The sequence below is a fragment of the Lytechinus variegatus genome, chromosome 8, assembly GCF_018143015.1.
Source record: "Lytechinus variegatus isolate NC3 chromosome 8, Lvar_3.0, whole genome shotgun sequence".
NCBI classification, from domain to species: Eukaryota; Metazoa; Echinodermata; class Echinoidea; order Temnopleuroida; family Toxopneustidae; genus Lytechinus; species Lytechinus variegatus.
In genome coordinates this window covers 37,639,655-37,662,732 of record NC_054747.1, presented here as the reverse complement: position 1 = coordinate 37,662,732, position 23,078 = coordinate 37,639,655, and the positions used below count along the sequence as shown (strand labels likewise).

The 23,078-nt window shown below is 35.2% G+C and overlaps 1 protein-coding gene across 1 annotated transcript in view; it reads right to left on the bottom strand.

Annotated features, from left to right (window-relative positions):
• Window positions 1-21,008, bottom strand: part of LOC121420461 (upstream stimulatory factor-like) — a 26,792-nt gene extending 5,784 nt beyond the window's left edge. Inside the window, 6 exon segments of the mRNA XM_041615107.1 lie at window positions 834-921; window positions 1,938-2,106; window positions 5,190-5,318; window positions 6,391-6,446; window positions 7,329-7,387; window positions 20,831-21,008. Coding sequence (XP_041471041.1) covers window positions 834-921; window positions 1,938-2,106; window positions 5,190-5,318; window positions 6,391-6,446; window positions 7,329-7,387; window positions 20,831-20,862 — 533 coding nt within the window. The 5' untranslated portion in view covers window positions 20,863-21,008.
• Between the last annotated feature and the right edge of the window lie 2,070 nt (window positions 21,009-23,078).

The following is a 23,078-nucleotide window of genomic DNA, read 5'->3' as shown; positions in this document are numbered from 1 at the left end:
CATCATCATCCCATCATTATCATCCCATTATCATCATCATCATCACCATCACATCATCATCATCATCATCATCCCATCATCATCATCACCATCATTATCATCATCATCATCATCATCATCACCATCATCATCATCATCATCATCATCACCATCATCATCATCATCATCCCATCATCATCATTATCATTATTCTATGAACCAAGGTCAAAGAAACCTCATTTATCAACAACAACCAAAGGTTTCTGGATGTAGCTCACGCCGTTTACTTGTGTGACCTAGTAACTTTCGGTAGTTAACAGGTAGAATAGCTTACAGCAAGAGGGATTACACAAGTAGCAAGTTCTACAATGATTCCTCCTCGAAATGAAAAAAGGAATTGAGAACTCGATGCGAAAGAGGATGGGACTAGACTAGCGCTATCCTCAGTATGAGCGGACCGAATGTTATTAGGTCACACATCATTGAACAAAAAGTAGAGTTTCTACATGTAGTACAGTGCAAAAAGTGAATGGCGAATTCACACACTGCAAAAACTCTGGTGTTGATTTAACACCAGCCCGGGTTCTATATATGTCCACACCAGAGAAGTGTTAAGCAACACCAGCTTCGTTTTGGTCTAATACCAGAAAGGTGTTCATACAACACCAATTAGTATCAAAACAGCATCGGTTTGATTCCAAACTGGTGCTGTTTCAATACTTCTCTCATGTGGACAGATGTAGGTTCTAGGCTGGTGTTAAATCAACACCAGAGTTTTTGCAGTGCACCATGAGCTACATCCGAAAACGTTGGGTTATTGTTGATAGCTAACTTGATGACGAAAGAGAGCTTACGCATTGAACTGGTGTGTCCTTGGTGCAATGGTTCTCTGTGATGCTCCTTGTAGGACATCTTGGGGTGACATCATCACGTAAAACTGACCTGCAAATTGGCAACACAGGATAGTGATTAGTCGGAGTCTAATTGGGCGTTGCAAGAAAGTTACATTGCAATTGATTGGAGGATTTACCCTCACTTTGGGATTTACGCTTGATTTGCGTTCAATCGCAAGTTTCTTGCAATGCCCCATAAAACAAAAGAAATTCATTCATCTTTAAATAATGCAGAAAAACAAATTAAATTTAACATAACAGAGTTCCTGTTTTATTTTATAAGCCTTAATTTTGGTGTGTCTTGTATTTATTTTTATAGTTCATAAGGTTAAAGAAAGCAAGAAACAAACAGAAGTATGGTAAACAAAAAACACCTGAAGAGAAAGAGAAAAAAAATATTACCAAAAAATCCCCATGATTTGATCTAATGGGGACAATAAGCTGTAATATATGGAATAGAAATGGGATGGAATTGCTGGTCACTTGTACATAGAAGCACAAAATACATGCATATAGAGTGATGTGCTTTTGAAACGTCTGTATTTCAGACATTGGAGGCTATGTGACTCCAATCCCTTCAGCAACATTGTACAGCATACAGAACATATCCCAAATCAAGACAAGAAAAGTAAGTTTCAAGAAGAAAATCACTTCCTTTTTGTCATGGGACAGTGTAATACATCTCTTTCTGCAAGGTGCCCTTCATGTTCGTCTATGTAATATGTCCTTCATACCCTTCCTTTATTCTTCATCTATGTCATATGTATTCAGTTTTCACATTTTTTCCGAAAGTAACAACTTATATTTTCTCCTAATGGCAGCCTAATTTTCTACAAGCTCTGCTTTTTTATTTAGGCTCCTCACTTTTTTTTTACATTTTGTAGTGTACCTTGTGTTAAATACTTATGTTAGATAGTTAATTTGATCATTGATACATACACTATGTTTATGAATACATTTGTTATGCATATTATGTTATCAGTTTTAAAAGTGGAATAAATATTTTGAAGAAATGAATGAACGAATGAATGGATGGGTGGATGGATGGATGAATGTTATACTTACCACCTGAAGAACCCGTTGGCTGTGCAGCGATCCCAGGTTGTTCACCACCGCTAGCCGTCCCTCCACCATCGCCACCCATCGCCGATGCAGCAGGAAAGTAGGTGAACCTTGTCTCTCCTCCCTGACTTTCACTCGTCGGACTCTCTCCATTGAACGACCCCTGGATGACCTGTGTCAAAGGTCAAAGTTGAGAGGGTAACAGCTAGAGAATTTAAGATAATTCTGTGTCAGTAGCTCATGTTGTATTAAAAAGGTAGAAAATAATTAATGGAATTTTTTGCTTCTTTCATCATATTCATTGCACTTGAGAATGATGCATTGCTGTACAGTTTGCAAAAATATCTAAATTCCTAAAATACTGAAAATAAAATGCAAGTGGTTTAGATGAACAATGTGCATGATGAACTTTCGAGTTGACTCTGTATATACATACATGTACATGTTAAACTCCAAGCATTATTCTGGACTGGAATATGCTAATGATATCTTATTTACATCTTTTACGTCAAATTCAATTTTAATCAGCAGAGTTGAATTAGGCCGAGTCAAATTTATTACAGTCAAATAATTGTACACTTGAGGCAGTGATAAGGAGTGTACATGTACAATGGTCATACAAACATGTTTGGTTTATGATTAGAATTTTAATCACTATCACATTTAATACAAGAGCCAAACACCCATGAGAGTTAACATTATTGAGAAATCCCCTATGAGCTTTACTGCATCTATTTCATAAGAAAACTCTTCTTTAATTTCAATTATTTTTTCTCAAAATATGGAGGTTCATAAAGCAAGCGATAGGTCAAAATTGTGAAAAGATTTACAGTTTACATGTAACTGCCTTCTTTCAAATTTTGCACAACTTTTGAAAGCATATATGCTACACAGAATTGCAATTGTAAGTGCCTGAAATTGATCAAAAACACATTTTCATGTTCAATTCCAATTAATGCGAATTTTGTACTAATTAGAATTCTTAAAGTCGCATTATTACTATTAGTGATAAAAGATATTTGGTGTGGCCTGGAAAATTTACAGTTTGGTTGGAACACCCCTTGATGTATCTCAACATAATTCCTCTTTAAAGATAAATTTCAGTTTTGGTAACGATATCAAAATGAGTTGGTTCAGAATCCAATGAAATTAAGTTCAAATTTCTACCATGTTGTGTTTGTGTTTTGTTTACATTCTTCATACGTATGATATGTTATAGGAGGCTGCATTCTACAAGCTTCGCTTTTTAGCAGCTTCCTCCGTTTCCGACCTGTTATCTTGATTATTATACATTTAAGTTTCTTTGTTTTATTGATTATAATTATATCAAGATGTATGTAACAAAAATATTGTAAATGTAAATGATTGTTGGAAATGGAAAAATAAATGAAATGAAATGACCAACAAGTGTCTGTTTGTATACAGTGTAAAAAAAACATATGTGCCAAAAGATTCTGGAAGAAATTGTGTAATTGCTGAGAAATCAGCAAATAAGCAAGGGATTCTGGTCAAGCGTCGGGCCGACATTCAAAGCAACAATAATACACTGTCCCACGTGTGCTTATCTGTGTTAGTGATCTTCAGTGTGAACATTTTTCAGCGTAGATTTCAAGATTTCACGAAGTTCAGTTTATGCAACTGTACCAGATATAGATCCTTGATGATACTTGACAATTAAGCCTTGTTTTACAGACTTTCTTGTGTATATTCGGTGTTTTACTGCAACTACTTTCATTTATCTTTAAAAAGAATAAGGGTATAAATATATATTGTATTCACATCAAAGCATACATGCAGCAACATATACATGTGCACTTAATAGACTCTACTTCAATCACATAAAGTATAAGTACAAAATATTTTGCATGTGTACTGATTGTAAAACACGATTCCACTTTAAAGGGATAATTCACCCATTATTACTTCAGGAAGGATCCGCCCTACGCTCATAATGGTCCATTCACAGACCAGTCTGAGGAGAGGTCATGTGATTTGATGTGAGAGCAGAAGACATCGAGTCAGCATATTTACTTTTGAACTTGGGTACACGGAGTACCCTATTCTACATGTATTAATGTAATATACATACACCAAATTGCCCTGAAATTTCATGGCAATGCATACATGTATGTATTATAAGGGCTCCTCATTTTGAGGGGTCAATAAACTTATCAAAGGTAAAATAGAGTAGTTGCAGCAAACAATTATTTCATGAGAAAGTATTTTAAATCAAGATTAATTGTCAAAATATTATCATAAATCTACATGTACATGTAGGTACATTAATGTAAACTTATCTTTGTAAAATCACAAAATCTTTGCTCAAAAAGTGATAAATGTGATGATCACTAACACAGAAAAGCATATGTGGATCAGTGTATTAACATGGCTTCGAGAAATACCTGACATTTGATGGAATTCTGTGCTTAAAAATTTCTAAACAATTATAGATTTTTTTTTCCCCTTAGCTATTTGGCGCATATTTTTATGCAAACACTTTGGTGGGAATTGCATTGGATTCTGTTTGGTATTTATCTTTAACTTGCTTTTTAAATGTATTACTCAATTTCCACAGATATTGATTAATGCATGATGATTGTTCTGATAATTAGTTATGTTTACTTATGGAAAAAGTATAACAATTCATGTTTTTATGATTAATCAAAGGAATTGTAAAACTTCCTTTGACTGAGTTTATAGTAAATGGTCACAGATGAACTTACCTGAAAAGTGTATTTATTTCAGATAACTGTTTATTGATGATTTTCTGTTATTATTTGACAAAGTAAAGTGGAAATTAGATCAAATTGGAAAGATCAAATGGGTTTATCCCATGTAGTTTTAGACTAGTCATATCTGTGAAGTACATGTACATGTAGACTGCTTTTAGATTAAGTGAATATAGATTCCACCATCATCATCATCATCATCATCATCATCACCACCACCAACTCCACCATCATCATCATCATAATCATCATCATCATCACCACCATCATCATCGCCATCATCACCGTCATTGTCATCACCATCACTATCATCATCATGATCATCATCATAATCATCATCATCAATATCATCATCATTATCACCATCATCATCATCATTGTCATCACCACCATCATCATCACCACCATCATCATCACCATCATCACCATCATCATCATCATCATAATCATCATCATCATCATCACCATCACCATCATCATCTTCAACATCGTCATCTCCATCATCATCACCATCATCATCACTGACCTGTGTCAAAGCTTGTTGTCCCTGGGGGAATGTCGTCACAACGGCTTGCGGATTGGATTCAGTATCTCCTACCTGAACCACTCGGTATGTTACCTGGCTCTGTCCATTGCTGTCAGTACGGAACTGATACTGTGGATGAAAAGAGACAAATACAAGAGAAAAAAATTAGATGAAGAGTCATGTAGCACAGTGAAGTAAGGGAGAATAGGAAAATCATCTATACTGCAGGTGGGAAGAGACAAATACAAGAGAAAAACATCTTAGCCAAAGGATCATGTAGTAAAGAAAAGCCACATTATAGAAGTGATGAAATGTTATGGAAATCAAAGGTTTCTACAGCCAAATAGATGTTAAAGTTAAATGCTATTTTTGGTAACGATATCAAAATGAGTTCATACAGAATCCAATGAAATGACCACCAAAGTGTACATGTATGTTTGTATAGATAAAACATATGTGCCAAAGGATTCTGGAAGAAATAGTGCAATTGCTGAGAAATCAGCAAATAAGCACAGGATATGGGTCAAGCATCGGGCCGACATTCAAAGCAGTAATAATACACTGTCCCATGTGCGCTTATCTGTGTTGGTGATCTTCAGTGTAAACATTTTCAGCGTAGATTTCAAAATTTCACAAAGTTTGGTTTATGTAACCATACCAGATCTACATGGATCCTTGATGATATACTGACAATTAAACCTGGTTTTACAGACTTTCTCATGAAATCAGTGTTTACTGCGACTAATGGCATTTCTCATTAAAACCTAATTTTTCATTAAATAGCCTTTTCCCTTAATAGCAGAGTAGGCTCCTTCAATTGTCTAGTCTACTTTCATGCACTACATGTACATATTTTACTGAAATTCCTTCTCTTTCTATTTTCCTAAAGTGCTTCAAGAAAAATGCTATACAAATACTTATTCCCACTGAAATATAATCCAGTACTTATCGAGACAAAAATAGTATTTCCAGCATACAATTAATAATTTGCAGCATAAGTCATACCTACATGTATAAAGATTGGAGAAAAAGTTGATAAACTATCATTTTTAAAAACTCTTTTATTAAAAAAAATGCACATTAAGATATTTAAAGCAAAACTGTTCAAGAAAACTACTCAAGTTGAAAAAAAAATAGATGGCATTGTTGTGAAATAAAACTGAATATTCAAATATGTGATAAGAGTGAAACATAAAATTACCTGGATATTCTCAGCAAATGGCCCCTCTCCACTGGGGTCTGTAACAACCTGATCTCCTGTAGGTAAAACATAATATAATTAGCAGTGGGCTATACAGTCGTCAAAATAAACTTTTTCATAATTTTACTAGGGGAACATTATTTTGTCAACATGAAATGACAGTATTTTTCTTGGGTGCCCAATTTTTTTTGTTTTAAACAAGTTCACACCAAGTTACCAATAATGCATAATATAGCATTTCCATTTATTTGAAAGCAGGTAAAAAGACCATTGTTGATTGAATGCTTTGCTCACAGGCATACAGTAGCTGCCGTAGCCAGGGATTGAACCCCAGACCTTTTCATGTATAGCCAGGCGCCTTAGACCACTCGGCCACGGCACCTCCACCTCCAAATGACTTGAAATGACAATCGTACATATGCCGATAGTTTACTTGCATGGTTACCTTGAAAATTCAAAGTCTCAACCTTAGTTAAGTTTTTGATAACTTTTGTGAACTAGGTCCATCATGAGTACATTTTAAACTTAACCTCGAGCGATTATTAGATTTGAACATCAAAACCACCGCTGCCGTCTGAAAAAAAAAGGCCAGACCATTTTTAGAGCAAAGAAAAGAGAGGAGAAAAATGTAAAAAGAGGAAAAAAAGGAGAGGCCTGTGCTGTGTGACTCTAAATACCCACAAGCCCCCCCCCCCATCATGTTCTAATAGTACAAGAGGAAAAGTAAAAAAAAACAGAGTAAAAAATTTACTATGGGCCAATTCACACGTAAATCTTAAATCATCATTCTTGACTGTGATTAGCGTTCTTGATTCTAATCATGATCTAGTTTGGTTTCACGCGTGCTAAATATTCGTCATTAGTCGTATTTTCCACTTGGAATCATAATTCAAAGCACAATTTTTTTTCTACCGTGTGAAAGAATGCTCATTCCTTACCATCTGCTGTTAGATGTACTGTAACCTCTTCGTCTAAATCTTTGTCCTTGTCTTGTGGTCTGCAAAAACAAGAAAAAAAGGGAAAAAATAAATTATCCTTGTTTCAAAATAGACTATCTAATCACTCAATTTCCATCAATTGTGTACATGTTGAGATTCAGTTTCGGTTTTGCTTTGCTCTTACATTTAGAGAGCTAAACAAATATAATACACATAAATAGAATTGGCACAATCAATGGAAAGAATGTACATTACATTACAGTCGAGAACTCACAGGTACAAATACCACATGAATGTAAACTGAAATCAAACTTAAAATTCAAGAAATCTCTTCAAAAGTAGAGCGAAGTAGATCAGACATTCAATAGTGTACAGATGGGACTGTGGGGGGGGGATTAACTACATGTACCCCATCCTAAAAAAATTAAATCAATGGGAGGGAATTGAAATGATGAAATATTATTAAAGGGAAACAGAAAGAAAAAGGTATTAACATAAAAATTATTGTTCAACTCATCTTAAACTCTCACCTTATTTGTGAAATATCCAAAGAAACCACTTTGGCCATTATTCAAGACATGAAGCGACCAAAACCAATGATTCATAAAAAGTGGATAGATCCGAAAAGTATTCCAAGAATATTTCCAAAAACAAGGTTATTCCAAAGTTACTGTAATCTACTTTAATACCATAAAGCATATCACATCAAATAGCATTTATACTATGAAAACATAGCTTTCAATTTTCTCATCAGTGAGTAGAGAGTCAAGTACCAGAATGCCATGAAGAAAATTGCAATGCTAGGAAAACAGCGAAGAGGAAAAAGTGAGGAGAGAGGAAAGAGGTTCGGAAAGTTAGCCATAGTCATGTGACCTAACTCACGCCAGACGGACACGGGGGCATTTTACTACGACTATTTATGAATGAAAGCATTTCAGGTACTATCGACCGAGGAGTGAAGTCTTGTGAAATCTCGTCCCCTTGGAGATAAAAATTGTCCGCCTCGTTGAGTTTGCTCCAAGGCTGACTTGTGAGACAGATCAAAATACATGTACCTGTTGTTTTAAACAAAGGCTGTTTACCTGAGAGCTTGTCAGAGGCTTGTCAAACATAGCAACAGCTAGAAAATATATTCTTCTACAAGCAGGTAATGGGAATCTTACCTACTTTGTTTAAAGAAAGAAGCATCCTTACATTTGAATAATTTGAATATGCAGGCTTATTTGTTAAACATAAAACAACAGAACACATTAACCCTTAAACACTTCCCTACATATTACTGGGTGGGGGAGGCTTAATCATTAATAGCCCCCCCCCCCCCTCCATCCATTAAAATAATGTCCATTATTTTGTTAGCCATGCTGAGCATTCATGCAGAGTCTGAAGACTGGCATTAAAGAGGGACTGTTTTCCTATGTGGAGACGACAGGGGTTCACGTTGCACCCAGTCATGGGGGCTGAACGTCACCCCACGAGGACGAGCCCACATGACTCGACATGATTGGCTAAGAGGGAACAATAATAACGGCATCCTGTTCTTAACTTGGTGTTAAACACGATGGATGTTACTTGGTAATTATTAGGGGAATGGTGAAGAAAGGTTTAGAGATATTTTATACTCTCTTTTAATACATGTACTCTTTGTTACTTCACCCTCAATTTATTTTCCTTTAAACTTTTTTTCTTGCTTCATTTGATTTTAATCTTTTCTATTTATATTCCTCTTGTAACTTTTTATCTGGTAACAAGGTGATTCTTTATCTAGAATACTGTACATGTATGTAATGAATATTTATTCTGTTTCATATTTCATTGCTTACTGTATTAAACACTATCAAAATATTTCTACAAATGGGAGCCTAATTTTTTTTTACAAGCTCTGCTTTTTATTTAGGCTATGCCACTTTTATTACATCCTGTGCTGTTCCTTACCATGTTAAATACTTCAATCAATTTTGAAATGCAGGGAAAAAGTCACATGATGGCTGGGGCGATTTAAAGAGAAATTCCAGTAGTTGCAGTAAACACTGATTTCATGAGAAAGTCTGTAAAACAAGGCTTAATTATCAGTATATCATCAAGGATCTACATGTAGATCTGGTAGTTACATTAACTGAACTTTGTGAAATCTTGAAATCTACGCTGAAAAATGTTCACACCGAAGATCCCCAACACAGATAAGCGCACGTGGGACAATGTATAATTATTGCTTAGAGCGTCGGGCCCGACGCTCTACCCGAATCCTGTGCTTATTTGCTGATTTCTAAGCAATGACACAATTTCTTCCAGAATCCTTTGGCACATGCTTTTTATTTATACAAACAGACACTTTGGTGGTCATTTCATTGGATTCTGTACGAACTCATTTTGATATTGTTACCAAAACTAGCATTTACCTTTAACCCCGAAATACTGAGCCCTGGAAACTAAAAATGAAAATCCCCATTCCTTGCAATGTTAAAGCTTATCCAATGTTGCATACATTCGTAATTCCGAAGGTTCCAATATTCTGAAGGTTCGTTATTCCGAAGGTTCGCAACTCCAAAAACGAAATGTTTGTAATTCCGAAGGTTCGTCAGTCCGAAAACGTAATGATTAACCTTATTTCTTTTTCGCATTAACGAACCTTCGGAACAACGAACCTTATTTCGTTTTTGGACTAACAAACCTTCGGAACATCGAACCTTATTTCGTTTTCAGATTATCGAACCTTCGGAATAACGCCACAAATGTTCGTACTAACCAACCCTTTTACGTTTTCGAATTAACAAACATCAAGGTACAGTGTATGGGCAATTTACGTGTTTCGGAATTACAAACATTCAGATTCTGAATTACAAAGTGTAACCATCCAATGTTGCAGATTGAGGCAGAAAGTTACAGTGAAAAGTAGTCCCCCCAAAAAATAAAACAACAATTACAATAATAATTTTTGCTTGTTGAAATGCTATTATTCTATGCAGCTCTTAGGCAGACCCATGATTTTCCAAATGGGTGGGGGTGGCACATTTTTGCGAGGAAAAATTTGAGAGGCCCCGCAAAAAAAGGTTTTTAACCAAAGATTAACCATATTTCATTAACTAAAAAAATCGACAAGCAAACAATAAAAAATAAAAAAGGTCTTCACCTTTAAAAAAAGGGGGGGGGGGCACTTCTGTTTTAACAACATGTTTACATTGCAAATTGCTATTTGTCTAAGTGGAAGAAAACAATGTAAGGAAAAGAAAGAAAGAAATTCAAGACTCATTATGAAGCTGCATATTTCACAAGCATATACTCACATTGATTCTTACTGAATATTAAAGTTCAATAGGAGTGCATGTACATGTATCTGGATCAGATTTAAAGCCAATTCTCAGCAAATCTCAATAAATTGATAAAACCATTTTGTGAAACATATCTTACAAATTAGTGATGTACATTCACTGTGTATATCAGAAGTATGATGAAGATTTTATTCTGAACTTTTCACTTACACAATTAAAGGACTTCTTTCCTATCAAAATATCTTTAAAATGAATACTGTACATGATGCAGTTGAACAAACATGCACATAGGTTGATCACCAATGCACAAGCAGTTAAAAAAGTTTCAAATTAAGCACTTGAGCTGAAAAGGGAAATGGCTCAATTACAGACAGAAATGAGTTGTTAATTTAAGTTCATTATCACTAACTCACTGTTTTTCCTTCTTTGCGTGTATATTCTCTACCCCTCTCTCTGAACTTCATTTCTCTCGCTCTCTTCAATACACTCCGCCCTTCCCTCACTCCCTCCTACTTTCTCTCCACCTCTCTCTCTCTCTTACCTGTTTCTCCCATGATCCCTCCTTTAAATTGTTCCTTCTCATTCAACCTCTCTCTATGTCACCTTCATTTCACTCTCTTTATCCATGCATCTATCTCTCCCTCCCCTCCACTCTCTATTTGTTCTAAAACTCCCTCCCTCCATCCATCCTTTCTACCTTCATGTTTCATTCAATCCTCCCTCCATCCAACCATCCCTCAATCCAACCAGCTATCTACCTGTACCCCTCCTTCACTCCTCGCTCCCTCTACCCATCTATGACTATCAGACCAGTATCCATCCATCCATTTATCAATCCACTCATCCATCCAAACCTCCCTTTATTCATTTATTTAGTTATTCATTTACCTTTTTACCACTATTATTATCATCATTATATAAATTCATCTCTTTTTATTTTTTTTTGGGGGGTTAGTTCCTGTTGGTTAGTCTTTTAATTTTAATAATAATTAGACCATTTATATAGCGCAGTCACTATATAAATATACTCTACTGCGCTGTAGTGTGACAGAGCTCCCAACAATGCTACTGCTCAAACAAATTAAACAATTATGCTTATAATACAATTAACCAAAAACTTCTGAATAAAGATGGGTCTTCAATAAATGTTTGAAGATGGTAACAGTTGGTGCTTTTCGTATTTCCAGGGGTAATTTGTTCCAAAGCTTTGGAGCAGCACAACTGAAAGCACGATCCCCAAGAGTTACTTTTGTTCTCAAGTGAGGTAGCTTTAGAAGCAGCTTATCCTGTGTACTTCGTAAGTTATGTGCATATGAATGTGACCTAAATGATATTAATTCAGACAAGTAATTCGGAGCTTGACCATTCAGTGCTTTGTAAACAAGCAAAAGTATCTTAAATGCAATTCTCTGCCTTATTGGCAACCAATGTAATTGAATCAGAACAGGTGTAATATGGGAAAACTTTGAGGAACCGGATACAAGTCTTGCACATGCATTCTGAACATGCTGCAGCTTGTTGATTTGCGAGTCTGGTAAACCAAACAATAATCCATTACAATAATCAAGCCTACTGCTAATAAATGCATGGATAAGGGTTTCTGCGCTTTTCTGGTCCAAGTATCTACGAATATGGCGTAAGTTGTATAACATATAAAAAGATGATCTACTAATGTTGGATATGTGTTTCTCCATGTTTATAAGCGAGAATCAAGCCATACACCTAGATTTTTCACTACGTTTGATGGTTTAACTTCTGAGTCTCCAACTGTTATGTTGCTAACACTCAGTTTTGCTACTTGCCTGCCTGTCCCAACTATGAGAAACTCTGTTTTTCCATCATTAAGCATTAGCTTATGTTGGGACATCCAAAAACAAATATAACTTATACATGATTCCAGGTTTGAAATATTGTCATTATGGTTTTCCTTATCAGGGATGAAAGAAATGTATAACTGTGTATCGTCAGCATAGCAATGACAAGAGACATTAGGGAAGCGCCTTTGAATGATAGTAATCAAGTTACTTGTATAAAGAGTAAAAAGAAGGGGGCCGAGGCGTGACCCTTGAGGCACTCCGTATGGAACATCAAAATTCTGAGATATAACATCATCTACTATTATTTTTTGTTGTCTGTTAGAAAGGTAAGATTCAATCCATGTGAGGACACAGTCGCTCAAACCAAAAGATGTATGTAGTATGTTCAACAATATCCTATGATCAATAGTGTCGAAAGCGGCACTCAGATCCAACAATACCAAAAGTGTTACCTTTTGATTGTCCATTGCCAATAGAAGATCATTTTTTATTTTGACTAAGGCTGTTTACTGTTTTACTTTCTGTTTTTGTTTTGTTTTGTCATTTTCAAAGGGAAGTTTTCCCTGACAATAAGTTTGGTTTCACAGTGAAACATTTAAATATTAGAGAAAAAGGTAGAAAGGTAAGATTCAATCCATGTGAGGACACAGTCGCTCAAACCAAAAGATGTATGTAGTATGTTCAACAATATCCTATGATCAATAGTGTCGAAAGCGGCACTCAGATCCAACAATACCAAAAGTGTTACCTTTTGATTGTCCATTGCCAATAGAAGATCATTTTTTATTTTGACTAAGGCTGTTTACTGTTTCACTTTCTGTTTTTGTGTTGTTTTGTCATTTTCAAAGGGGAAGTTTTCCCTGACAATAAGTTTGGTTTCACAGTGAAACATTTAATTAGAGAAAAATATTCTGAAGGATTGATTAATATATCTGTTTAAAAAGGAGTTATAACAATAAGTTTCCATTTGTGTCGCCACAGAAAAGCTCCTACATGTACATGTGTAAATATGTCATGTGACATTTATTTTTTTTAAATATGCCATTTTCTCAAAAAACTGAAAGTGATATTGGTTGTGAGGTGGAGAGCTTCAGACATATTATAACCCCTACTGTGGAAAAACAGTTCTTTTCATCATGTTCTATTAATAATAATAATTTATGGAATCTATACGTTGTATGTTATATTGTATGGGAGAGTTGCTTCCATATTGCTGCCAGATATCAAAAACTCTCTTATTCTTTGATTTAATCATTTGCATTCATATTTGGTGCAGTAGGGTTTTAGCACAAACAAAATATCTGTTCAAAATAGTGACAAAACACATACACTGCTGTTTGCTACCATAGATTTAAAGGGATGGTCCAAGCTGGAAATATCTATATCTCAATAAATAGAGTAATATTCACAGAGCAAAATGCTGAAAATTTGACCAAAATCAGATCACAACAAAATTATTGAATTTTAAAGATTTGCATTATTCTGGTGAAACAGTTCTTGGCATTTCTTTATGAATATTCATTAGGTGGACTGATGATGTCATATCCCCACTTGTTCTTTAGTATTTTATTCTATGAAATTAGGTTTATTCAAAACTTTTCTACCAAGAACTACACTGTATAACAAAGTTCTGGATTGACAATATAAAGTGCATTAGTTATTTATTGCCGCAACTAATTTCATCATAATGGTGACATCATTTTTTTTTATGATTTCATTTATGTTGGTGTGTATGATGACATCAACAGATAATAATTGAATATGTGCGATGTGCAGGCTATATACATGTACATGTATAATGTTTTCACAAAAATATGATGATTTTTATAATTTTCAATAATTATTTGTTTTTTTCCGAATTTTTTTTTTGCATTTTGCTCTGTGAAGTTAACTCTATTTATCAAGATATAAGTATTTTCAGCCTAGACCACCCCTTTAAAGGAGAAACTCTCTGACAAAACAACAAAACATTTGTTGTAAAAATACCATAAAAAGTAATAAAAAAAATATTGGTGAAGGTTTGAGGAAAATCCATTATAAAAGAATTTGTTTGAATTTTAAGTTTTTGATTATTTGTGATGTCATACTTGTATGCGAGCAGCTGCCCCATATATAAAATGCATAAAAAAATCTTTCAGGAGTGGGTGTGACAAAATTTGTATGTTGATATAATGAAGGTAAAATAAAAAAATAAAAATCATTTTTTTGAGAAAAATGAGATCACACTGATTTTTTTCCACCATAGGCCTACTGTTGTGTTGGGGTTGGATCGATTGCACTTTAACTTTCAACCAGACTTAAAATGAAGGAGTCAATACAAAGCCTGTACAGTTCATATATACATTTATTGAAGATGATAACTAAGGTGATGATGATGACAAATAATACAGGAACATGAGTAAGTCTGATGGTGACTATACTCCACTCTCTAATCTATCTGTAACAATCTCTGAAGTAATCTCTAACAATCTCTAACAATCTGATTTTGGTTCAGAAGTGAACCCCTTTTATATTGGTCTGGTCTAGACTCTTTACAATCAAACAGGTGTTGGTCAACCTTGGACGCTTGACCAAAACAATCTGTACGTCATAACTTTACTCTGAATTGGGGGTAGGCCTGGGACTTTCGGGTTTTTTTCTTTTCGGGTACCCGTGGTAATTTTCGGGCGGGTACCCGGGTACCCGAAAATCATGTCGCTCGAAATATGACTGGTGGAAAAACCCCATAGGTGACGTCATCCAGCCACTGCGACGCAAGCCAATTTATGAATGAAAATATAGTAAGCATGCGCATTGCAAGCCTCAGCCCCACGCAGTATTCCGTCAAAAAAAGTCTGCAATACTGTGTCACCTCGTACCAAAATCGACCTAGAATTCCACTTTCCTTTATTTCATATGAATTATGAAAGGTATTCTCAGAGGATCTGTTTTCCCACCGATACCGCACTGGTAAGCAAATTTTTATTACTTCTTGCTTTTCCGTCAAAATCTTACGAAGTAGCGTCGATATTACATCGTGTTCGTGAATTTCTAGAATCTATCGCTACGTGAACAAAGTCAATTGATTTCCGGGTTTCGGAGCGTCGAATGCGCCAGCCAATCACGATCGTGTTACCATTCTCGGTTTATGATAAACTGAAAATGGTATCAAGAACGTGATTGGCTGGCGCCTCGTTTGCTCCGAAACCCGGAAATCAATTGACTTTGTTCACGTAGCGGTAGATTCTACAAACTCACAAACACGATGCAACATCGACGCTACTTCGTAAGATTTTGACGGAAAAGCAAGAAGTAATAAAATTTGCTTACTTGTGTGGTATCGGTGAGAAAACAGATCCTCTGAGAATACCTTTCATAATCCATATGAAATAAAGGAAAGTGGAATTATAGGTCGATTTTGGTACGAGGTGACACAGTATTGCAGACTTTTTTTGACGGAATACTGCGTGGGGCCGAGGCTTGCAATGCGCATGCTTACTATATTTTCATTCATAAATTGGCTTGCGTCGCAGTGGCTGGATGACGTCACTGCGCTGCAAAAGAAACATGGCGACGATTGAACGATCTCAGTCACATCGTCATCACTTGAAAAACTAGTATATTTAAGGATATTTCGAGGGTAATTGGTGAGATTCAGAATGAGACTTGTGTACTTTTGTGATGAGTTTACAATCATGTCTTACACTACGCTATACAAATCAAATGTACGTTATACTGGTGAGCAATTTTCGGGTATCGGGTATTGATTTTTCTATCCGGGTACCCGACGCTTCCGGGCGGACCCGGGTACCCGGGTTTTAGTCCCAGCCCTAATTGGGGGAGTTGACCTTTTATGGAGAACATGAAATGTAGTGAATAAGAAACCCATAAAATGTGTGTGCGTCAGAAGTTTAGCTGGAACAAAAATGAGTAATACTTTCTAATGAAAGTTGGAGCTGGTATACTTCCTGTAGAAGTATTGATTAAGTATAGATTATGTATTGATATAATATTGAATATGTGAGATATGTCTTATCATCACATAACATCCCCTTTTGTTAGAAAATGTGGCTTTCCCACATTTGTTTAAAAATATTGAAATAATGGTCCAACAAACATGTAGTTAAACAATTAAAATTCATGTAAAACAAAATAATAATATTGTGAAACTTTTTAATTTATTTTCTACTAATACTAGTTTCCTTTAACACTCTACAGTATAGCAATGATAACTATCTATATCAACTAAACCTAAAATAACATCATATGAAAATACAAGTCCTATCAATTTTTACCTTAATAAACCTAAATTAAATTGGAAAAATATATATCCTATACTCAGATCATAATCAATGAAATGTTTGAATATAAATTGGAAACAAAATGTTCCTATAAAACAATATTTTGTTCTTACAAAGTACAATTACACTATTTTGTCAATACGATTTGGGCAATTTGAGATTTCTCATCAGTATCAATACATTATGATAAGTACAGCTAAGTATTACTTCACAATAAATCATATAAATCAATCGGTTTTCGAGCTGCGGGTGTCCTCATATCTTTAGGGAGATGTGCATCTATTTCCACTTCCAATACTGAAGTATATAAACAATAGTTTTACGCACTAACCGAATCATCCTACTCTGTATGAGCTTCACTCCAAATTTGCTCGGATAATGTCTTATACCGGTCATTTCAAGTACTTTCAAACTTGACTATATTCATGCTATACACAAAGTGGTGAAATACTCTAACATTGGAGCGCACAATGTAATTTTGGTATTCCTTACACATTAATAGTGTAGTCCAGTATCATTATCACTGGAAAATACTTTGCTTTACATGTTAACCATTTGACATTATATAGATTCGACTGAAATACATAAGTTACTTTTCAGTAATATCTCGTTTGAAAATACCATAATGTAATATTGTCCTGAATTATAAACTCAAATGAAACATAAATCACATCAGAAGATTAATTCAAGCTTTATATGCATCTTAGCATTATTTTCATAAATTATGCATTCACATTTCCCCTACATGGGAGTTCACGCTTATTTCACTTGTCAATCCTTCAACACTTTGATTTATATTCTCTCTGAACATTTTTAATAACCTTGTATTGACTGAAGAAGTAACATATTATACGAAAGAAAATCATTAATACTAAAACCAGTCGTAATTAAATTATGATATACAGGTAAGTACTTATTATTTCATAGCGATATATAGAGAATCAGTTATTTATTTTGCTTTCTAATATTCACCAATATGCTAACAAATATTCATGTTAAAATTCTATCAATTCATACAACTTGAAATATCTTAAGTGAAATTCTAAATGTAGAATACATTTTTTTTCTTTTTAACTAAAATATGATTACACTCATGATCACAAAATAATACTAAAAGTGGTCTGACTTACCAGAGCCATCCAAATATCAGAAGTAAATTTAGAAGCAAAGGGAATATAAAACATGAACATGAAACATCAATAGGAATATAAATTGTCCTCAGTCTGAACACAGTCTCTATCTGTCATGGTCTTCTTCTGTTCAGTATTGGCTTGCATGGCAAGTAACATGGTTAAGATTGAAGTCATAATAGTTGGATTCAGTCTCTCTGCCATCTCCATGTTCATACCAGTCTTTTGTCGTCATCGTCGTCGTTACCTTTGTCGATGTCCGTTGTACCATCGGGTTTTTTTTTGTTGTTGTTGTTCGTCCATCTCTTTCTTTCGTCTGTTCTTCCGTCTGGAAAGTACACTTTGAACTGTCTGTCTTGGTCTCTTTCCATATCTCCTTTCATTTTCACTGTCGTAATCATCATCATTGAGGTATATTGCTGTCGCAACCGTTGTGTCAGTACATCGCAATAACATTTCAGCAGCCAATTAAGTTTGATTTTGAGGAGGTAGAAGTTAAATTAATAGTTAACAGAGAGCAATTCTCCTTCTTTTGTCATAATTGTTGTCGCTGGTTGAATACGGGTTCTCCGCCATGTTGTGTTGGGGGCTGGATCTATTGCTCTTTAACTTTCAACCAGACTTAAATGAAGGAGTCAATACAAAGCCTGTACAGTTCATATATACATTTATTGAAGATGATAACTAAGGTGATGATGATGACAAATAATACAGGAACATGAGTAAGTCTGATGGTGACTATACTCCACTCTCTAATCTATCTGTAACAATCTCTGAAGTAATCTCTAACAATCTCTAACAATCTGATTTTGGTTCAGAAGTGAACCCCTTTTATATTGGTCTGGTCTAGACTCTTTACAATCAAACAGGTGTTGGTCAACCTTGGACGCTTGACCAAAACAATCTGTACGTCATAACTTTACTCTGAATTGGGGGAGTTGACCTTTTATGGAGAACATGAAATGTAGTGAATAAGAAACCCATAAAATGTGTGTGCGTCAGAAGTTTAGCTGGAAGAAGAATGAGTAATACTTTCTAATGAAAGTTGGAGCTGGTATACTTCCTGTAGAAGTATTGATTAAGTATAGATTATGTATTGATATAATATTGAATATGTGAGATATGTCTTATCATCACATAACACTACTTTAGAAGCTGCTCACATATGACATCACAAATCCAACATTAACATTCTAATGATTTTTTATTCTCTGATGGGATTCATAAATATTTCTTATTAATCTTTTGTTGATATTTTTGAAATAAACTTCACGTCATTGTCAACTTCCCCTAAAAACATTGTCACTAGTCTATATAAAAGTCAGATGACCCAAAATTCCTAAAATTCTTGGGCCATATTCTGAAAATTGTCTTTTATTTTCAGAGTCACAATAAAATCAGCATTCTGATCCAAGGCAATTGAAAAGGGGCATTAACAATGGAGCTAATGCAATGGATCACCAAGGCAAAAGGTAAAAAGCACTCATTCTATGAACAAGGTTATGATATAACCTTGTTCTCTGTTACTCCTCCCTGTGTGGTGAAATAAGGTTGGCAATGTTTGTATCACCATGAGAAAAAAAAAAAAACCCAAAGCATTTTGGGGGCATTTTATAGTCCATCAAAGGGAAAGTTATTCGCATGTGACATCACACATCCTTGTCGCATTACAGCATTAGTGATTGCAATATTCAAATGCTCATAACTTTCTCATCAATTGAACTTTTTTCGTTTTTATTCTTTGATTGTTCTGTTTCGACACATGCCTACTTATTCCAAAGGTTTCATTCCCCTTAAAGAGAAATTCCAGTAGTTGCAGTAAGCACTGATTTCATGAGATTCTGTAAAACAAGGCTTAATTGTCAGTACATGTATATCATCGAGGATCTAGATCTGGTACAGTTACATTAACTGAACTTTGAGAAATCTTGAAATCGACGCTGAAAAATATTCACACCGAAGATCACCCACACAGATAAGCGCACGTGGGACAATGTATAATTATTGCTTAGACTAAGAGCGTCGGGCCCGACGCTCTACCTGAATCCTGTGCTTATTTGCTGATTTCTTAGCAATTACACAATTTCTTCCGGAATCCTTTAGCACATGCGTTTTATTGATACAGACACTTTGGTGGTCATTTCATTGGATTCTGTACGAACTCATTTTGATATCATTACCAAAACTAGCATTTACCTTAATTATCGGTGATTCAGTCTACTGACTACGCGTGTAACATACTTGATACTAACCCAGGGAACTCTCCTTCTACCCCCGTCTCGATCGGCCATTTTTGTTATAATTGTAACAAAATGGCCGATCGAGACGGGGTAGAAGGAGAGAACTTTTTGTTTTTTGAGGTTCCAGTCTGTGCCCAGATGTCAGAAAAACTGCCACTCGTTAGACCATCATCCATATAATCGTGGTAAGTGCTTGATTTCTGTTTGAACTATTTATTCGGAAATTATTTTTACCATACTTCACGCTTGTCAAGTGAGTATGCCTTTAGGCTTTTTACACGCGGGAGTGCTGGGTTAACTTGATACTAACAACTTCATTATCATTTATCAAGTTAATGTTTGCATTGCAGTGAATCAAGATCTTATAAAAGCAGTGGAGCTCTCTCGCATACATCATTCAAGGCCACAATTACAACAGGGAAATTTGGGAATCTCACTTACAAAGTAACATTTTCTCTGCTTTACAATATGCAGTGTGCACTGCACCACATGAATACATACATGTACCATAGAGCTAGCTCTATGCATGTACAGTACACGACATTGCACAGCTCACACACAGCACTTAGCTCCAGAGACCCGCGAAATGAACAAAGGCCAATCGCACAACAGCAAATCGCCACCCAACGTAAAACGACCTCAAACTACGCTGCACACCAACTACACACAAACTTACACAGGAAATACGCCACGACATAAAAACAACCATCGAAAAAGCAGGACAAAATATGGTTAATTAAAGTCTAAAACTCGACATTTCTTTTCTTACCCTTGATCTAGTGTATGATCGAGAACATCCATGTGGTTAAAACGTGTGGGAAAGCAAAAACGAATCAGGATTTCTAGCGCTAGTCACGGGGCCAAACAAGTTGGTCATGTGAGAGAAAGATTGAACATGTGACAGTACAGGCCTTCAGCATATATTATGCATACTGCTGCTGTACATGGCATTATGGCGACTTCTCTCTCGGGCTAGCTGTATTCACGAGCAAAGTGCAAAGAGCAGTTTTCCTTCGCACCCCCCCCCCCCCCCACAAGGAGCGGTGCCCTTTTCAACAGTTCAGTCTGCTCCTTTATTATTTTTTTTTCGTTATCCTCAATTTTCTCTATATATTTTGTTTCTCTTTCTTTCTTTTTATTTTCCTTAGGCTTAATTTTCGTTCTCTTTTTTTTTATTGAATTCTCTGACTTAAGTTTCCTTTCTCTCGACTCTCTCTCTCTCTCTTTCTATTTTTTACATGTTTTTTACTCTTCCCTTTCTACTTTTCCACATCCTCTCGATTTCTTCATCTTTCATCATTCCCTTTTTTTCTAGTAGAAGACCCAATCAATCAATCAATCAATCAGTCAATCAATTAATCAATCAATCAATCAAACAATCAATCAAACAATCAATCAATCAATCAATCAATCAATCAATCAATCAATCATGCAATCAATCAATCATGCAATCAATCAATCAATCAATCAATCAATCATGCAATCAATCAATCATGCAATCAATCAATCATGCAATCAATCAATCAATCAATCAATCAATCAATCAATCAATCATGCAATCAATCAATCATGCAATCAATCAATCATGCAATCAATCAATCATGCAATCAATCAATCAATCAATCAATCAATCATGCAATCAATCAATCATGCAATCAATCAATCAATAAATAAATAAATCAATCAATCAATCAATCAATCAATCAATCAATCAATAAATAAATAAATCAATAAATAAATGAATAAATAAATAAGTAAATAAATAAATAAATCAATCAATTTTATTTTTCTATTATCTTGTCATTTTTTGTATCCCTATCATGCCTATACAGTCAAAATGATTATGATTTAGCCTGTGAGATAAGTCGATCGCCCATATGCCTAGACTGAGGGGACATACTGCTAATAATGATATAGCAAAGTCCATCAAAGGGAACGATTTTTTTTGGGGGGGTGGGGGGGGGGGTGGTGCTGATGTCGATTTGAAAGCAAAAAAAAAAGGAAGAAAAAAGATTTTTCACTACCAAATGGAGGTCGAGTTGGTTCCAAGAAATATGAAAAAAGGGTTTCCTCTACAAAATGATGGCTCTGATGGTTACATTTTTCAATGTTTACACACTTCCAAAATACATTGGGGTGCCATTAGGGTGCTTCACTCTCAGCACCACTCCCCCCCCCCCCCCAGCTTGCAGGGCCACGTAAAGTCCAATAGTATAAAATTATAAACTGGACACATTTACTTGAAATAAAATTCTGATTACATAACATCCGGCATAACATGCCTGCATAACAGAGGTCAGGGTCCGTTGCAGAAAGAGTTGCGTTTAAACACACTAAAATCAATCTCATGCAAGTCCCAAATGCGCGCTGCTGATTGGTTGAAAATCACTGCGTATGATTTTTAGAGTTGCGATTGATTGCAAATCTTTCTGCAACGGGCCCTGAGGTTATATAGGCCTGATGGGGATTTGAGGGGGGGGGTATAAACTTTGAGTATAAAACAATGAATTGAAATAAAATGTAATACAAGCTCAGACGATCCTTTCCATTTTATCCTTAATTCTTCTTCTTTATTTGTTTTTTTCACATGATTGCCCCCATTTTTTTTTATTTGTGAGGAATCTATTTAGAGAACTGAAAGAAATCAACTAAATAATTGTAAAAGAAGGGACTCTTTAGACCTTAATTTGAATCCGTGATAATCAAAATATGAAACGATGTTACAGTCCCTATACATTGGCGGCGGAAGCCAAAAATTTTAGGAGGGGACAACCAAACAATTTTTGACAAGCAAGAAATTAAAAAAAAAAAGGTTCTCAACCCAAAAAATTTTAGGGGGGACGTAGGAAAATAAATTGACAAGCAAAAAAAAAAAAATTGTCCCTATATCGATTCTTCGGGGGCAATTGATTCGCTTGTTGTCATTTTTTTTTCCTGACATAAATCTGTAAATCACAATTTATTGAGAATGAAGACCTTTGGTTTGCTAGTAGCTAGGTCCATGGTTTGTCTTATAC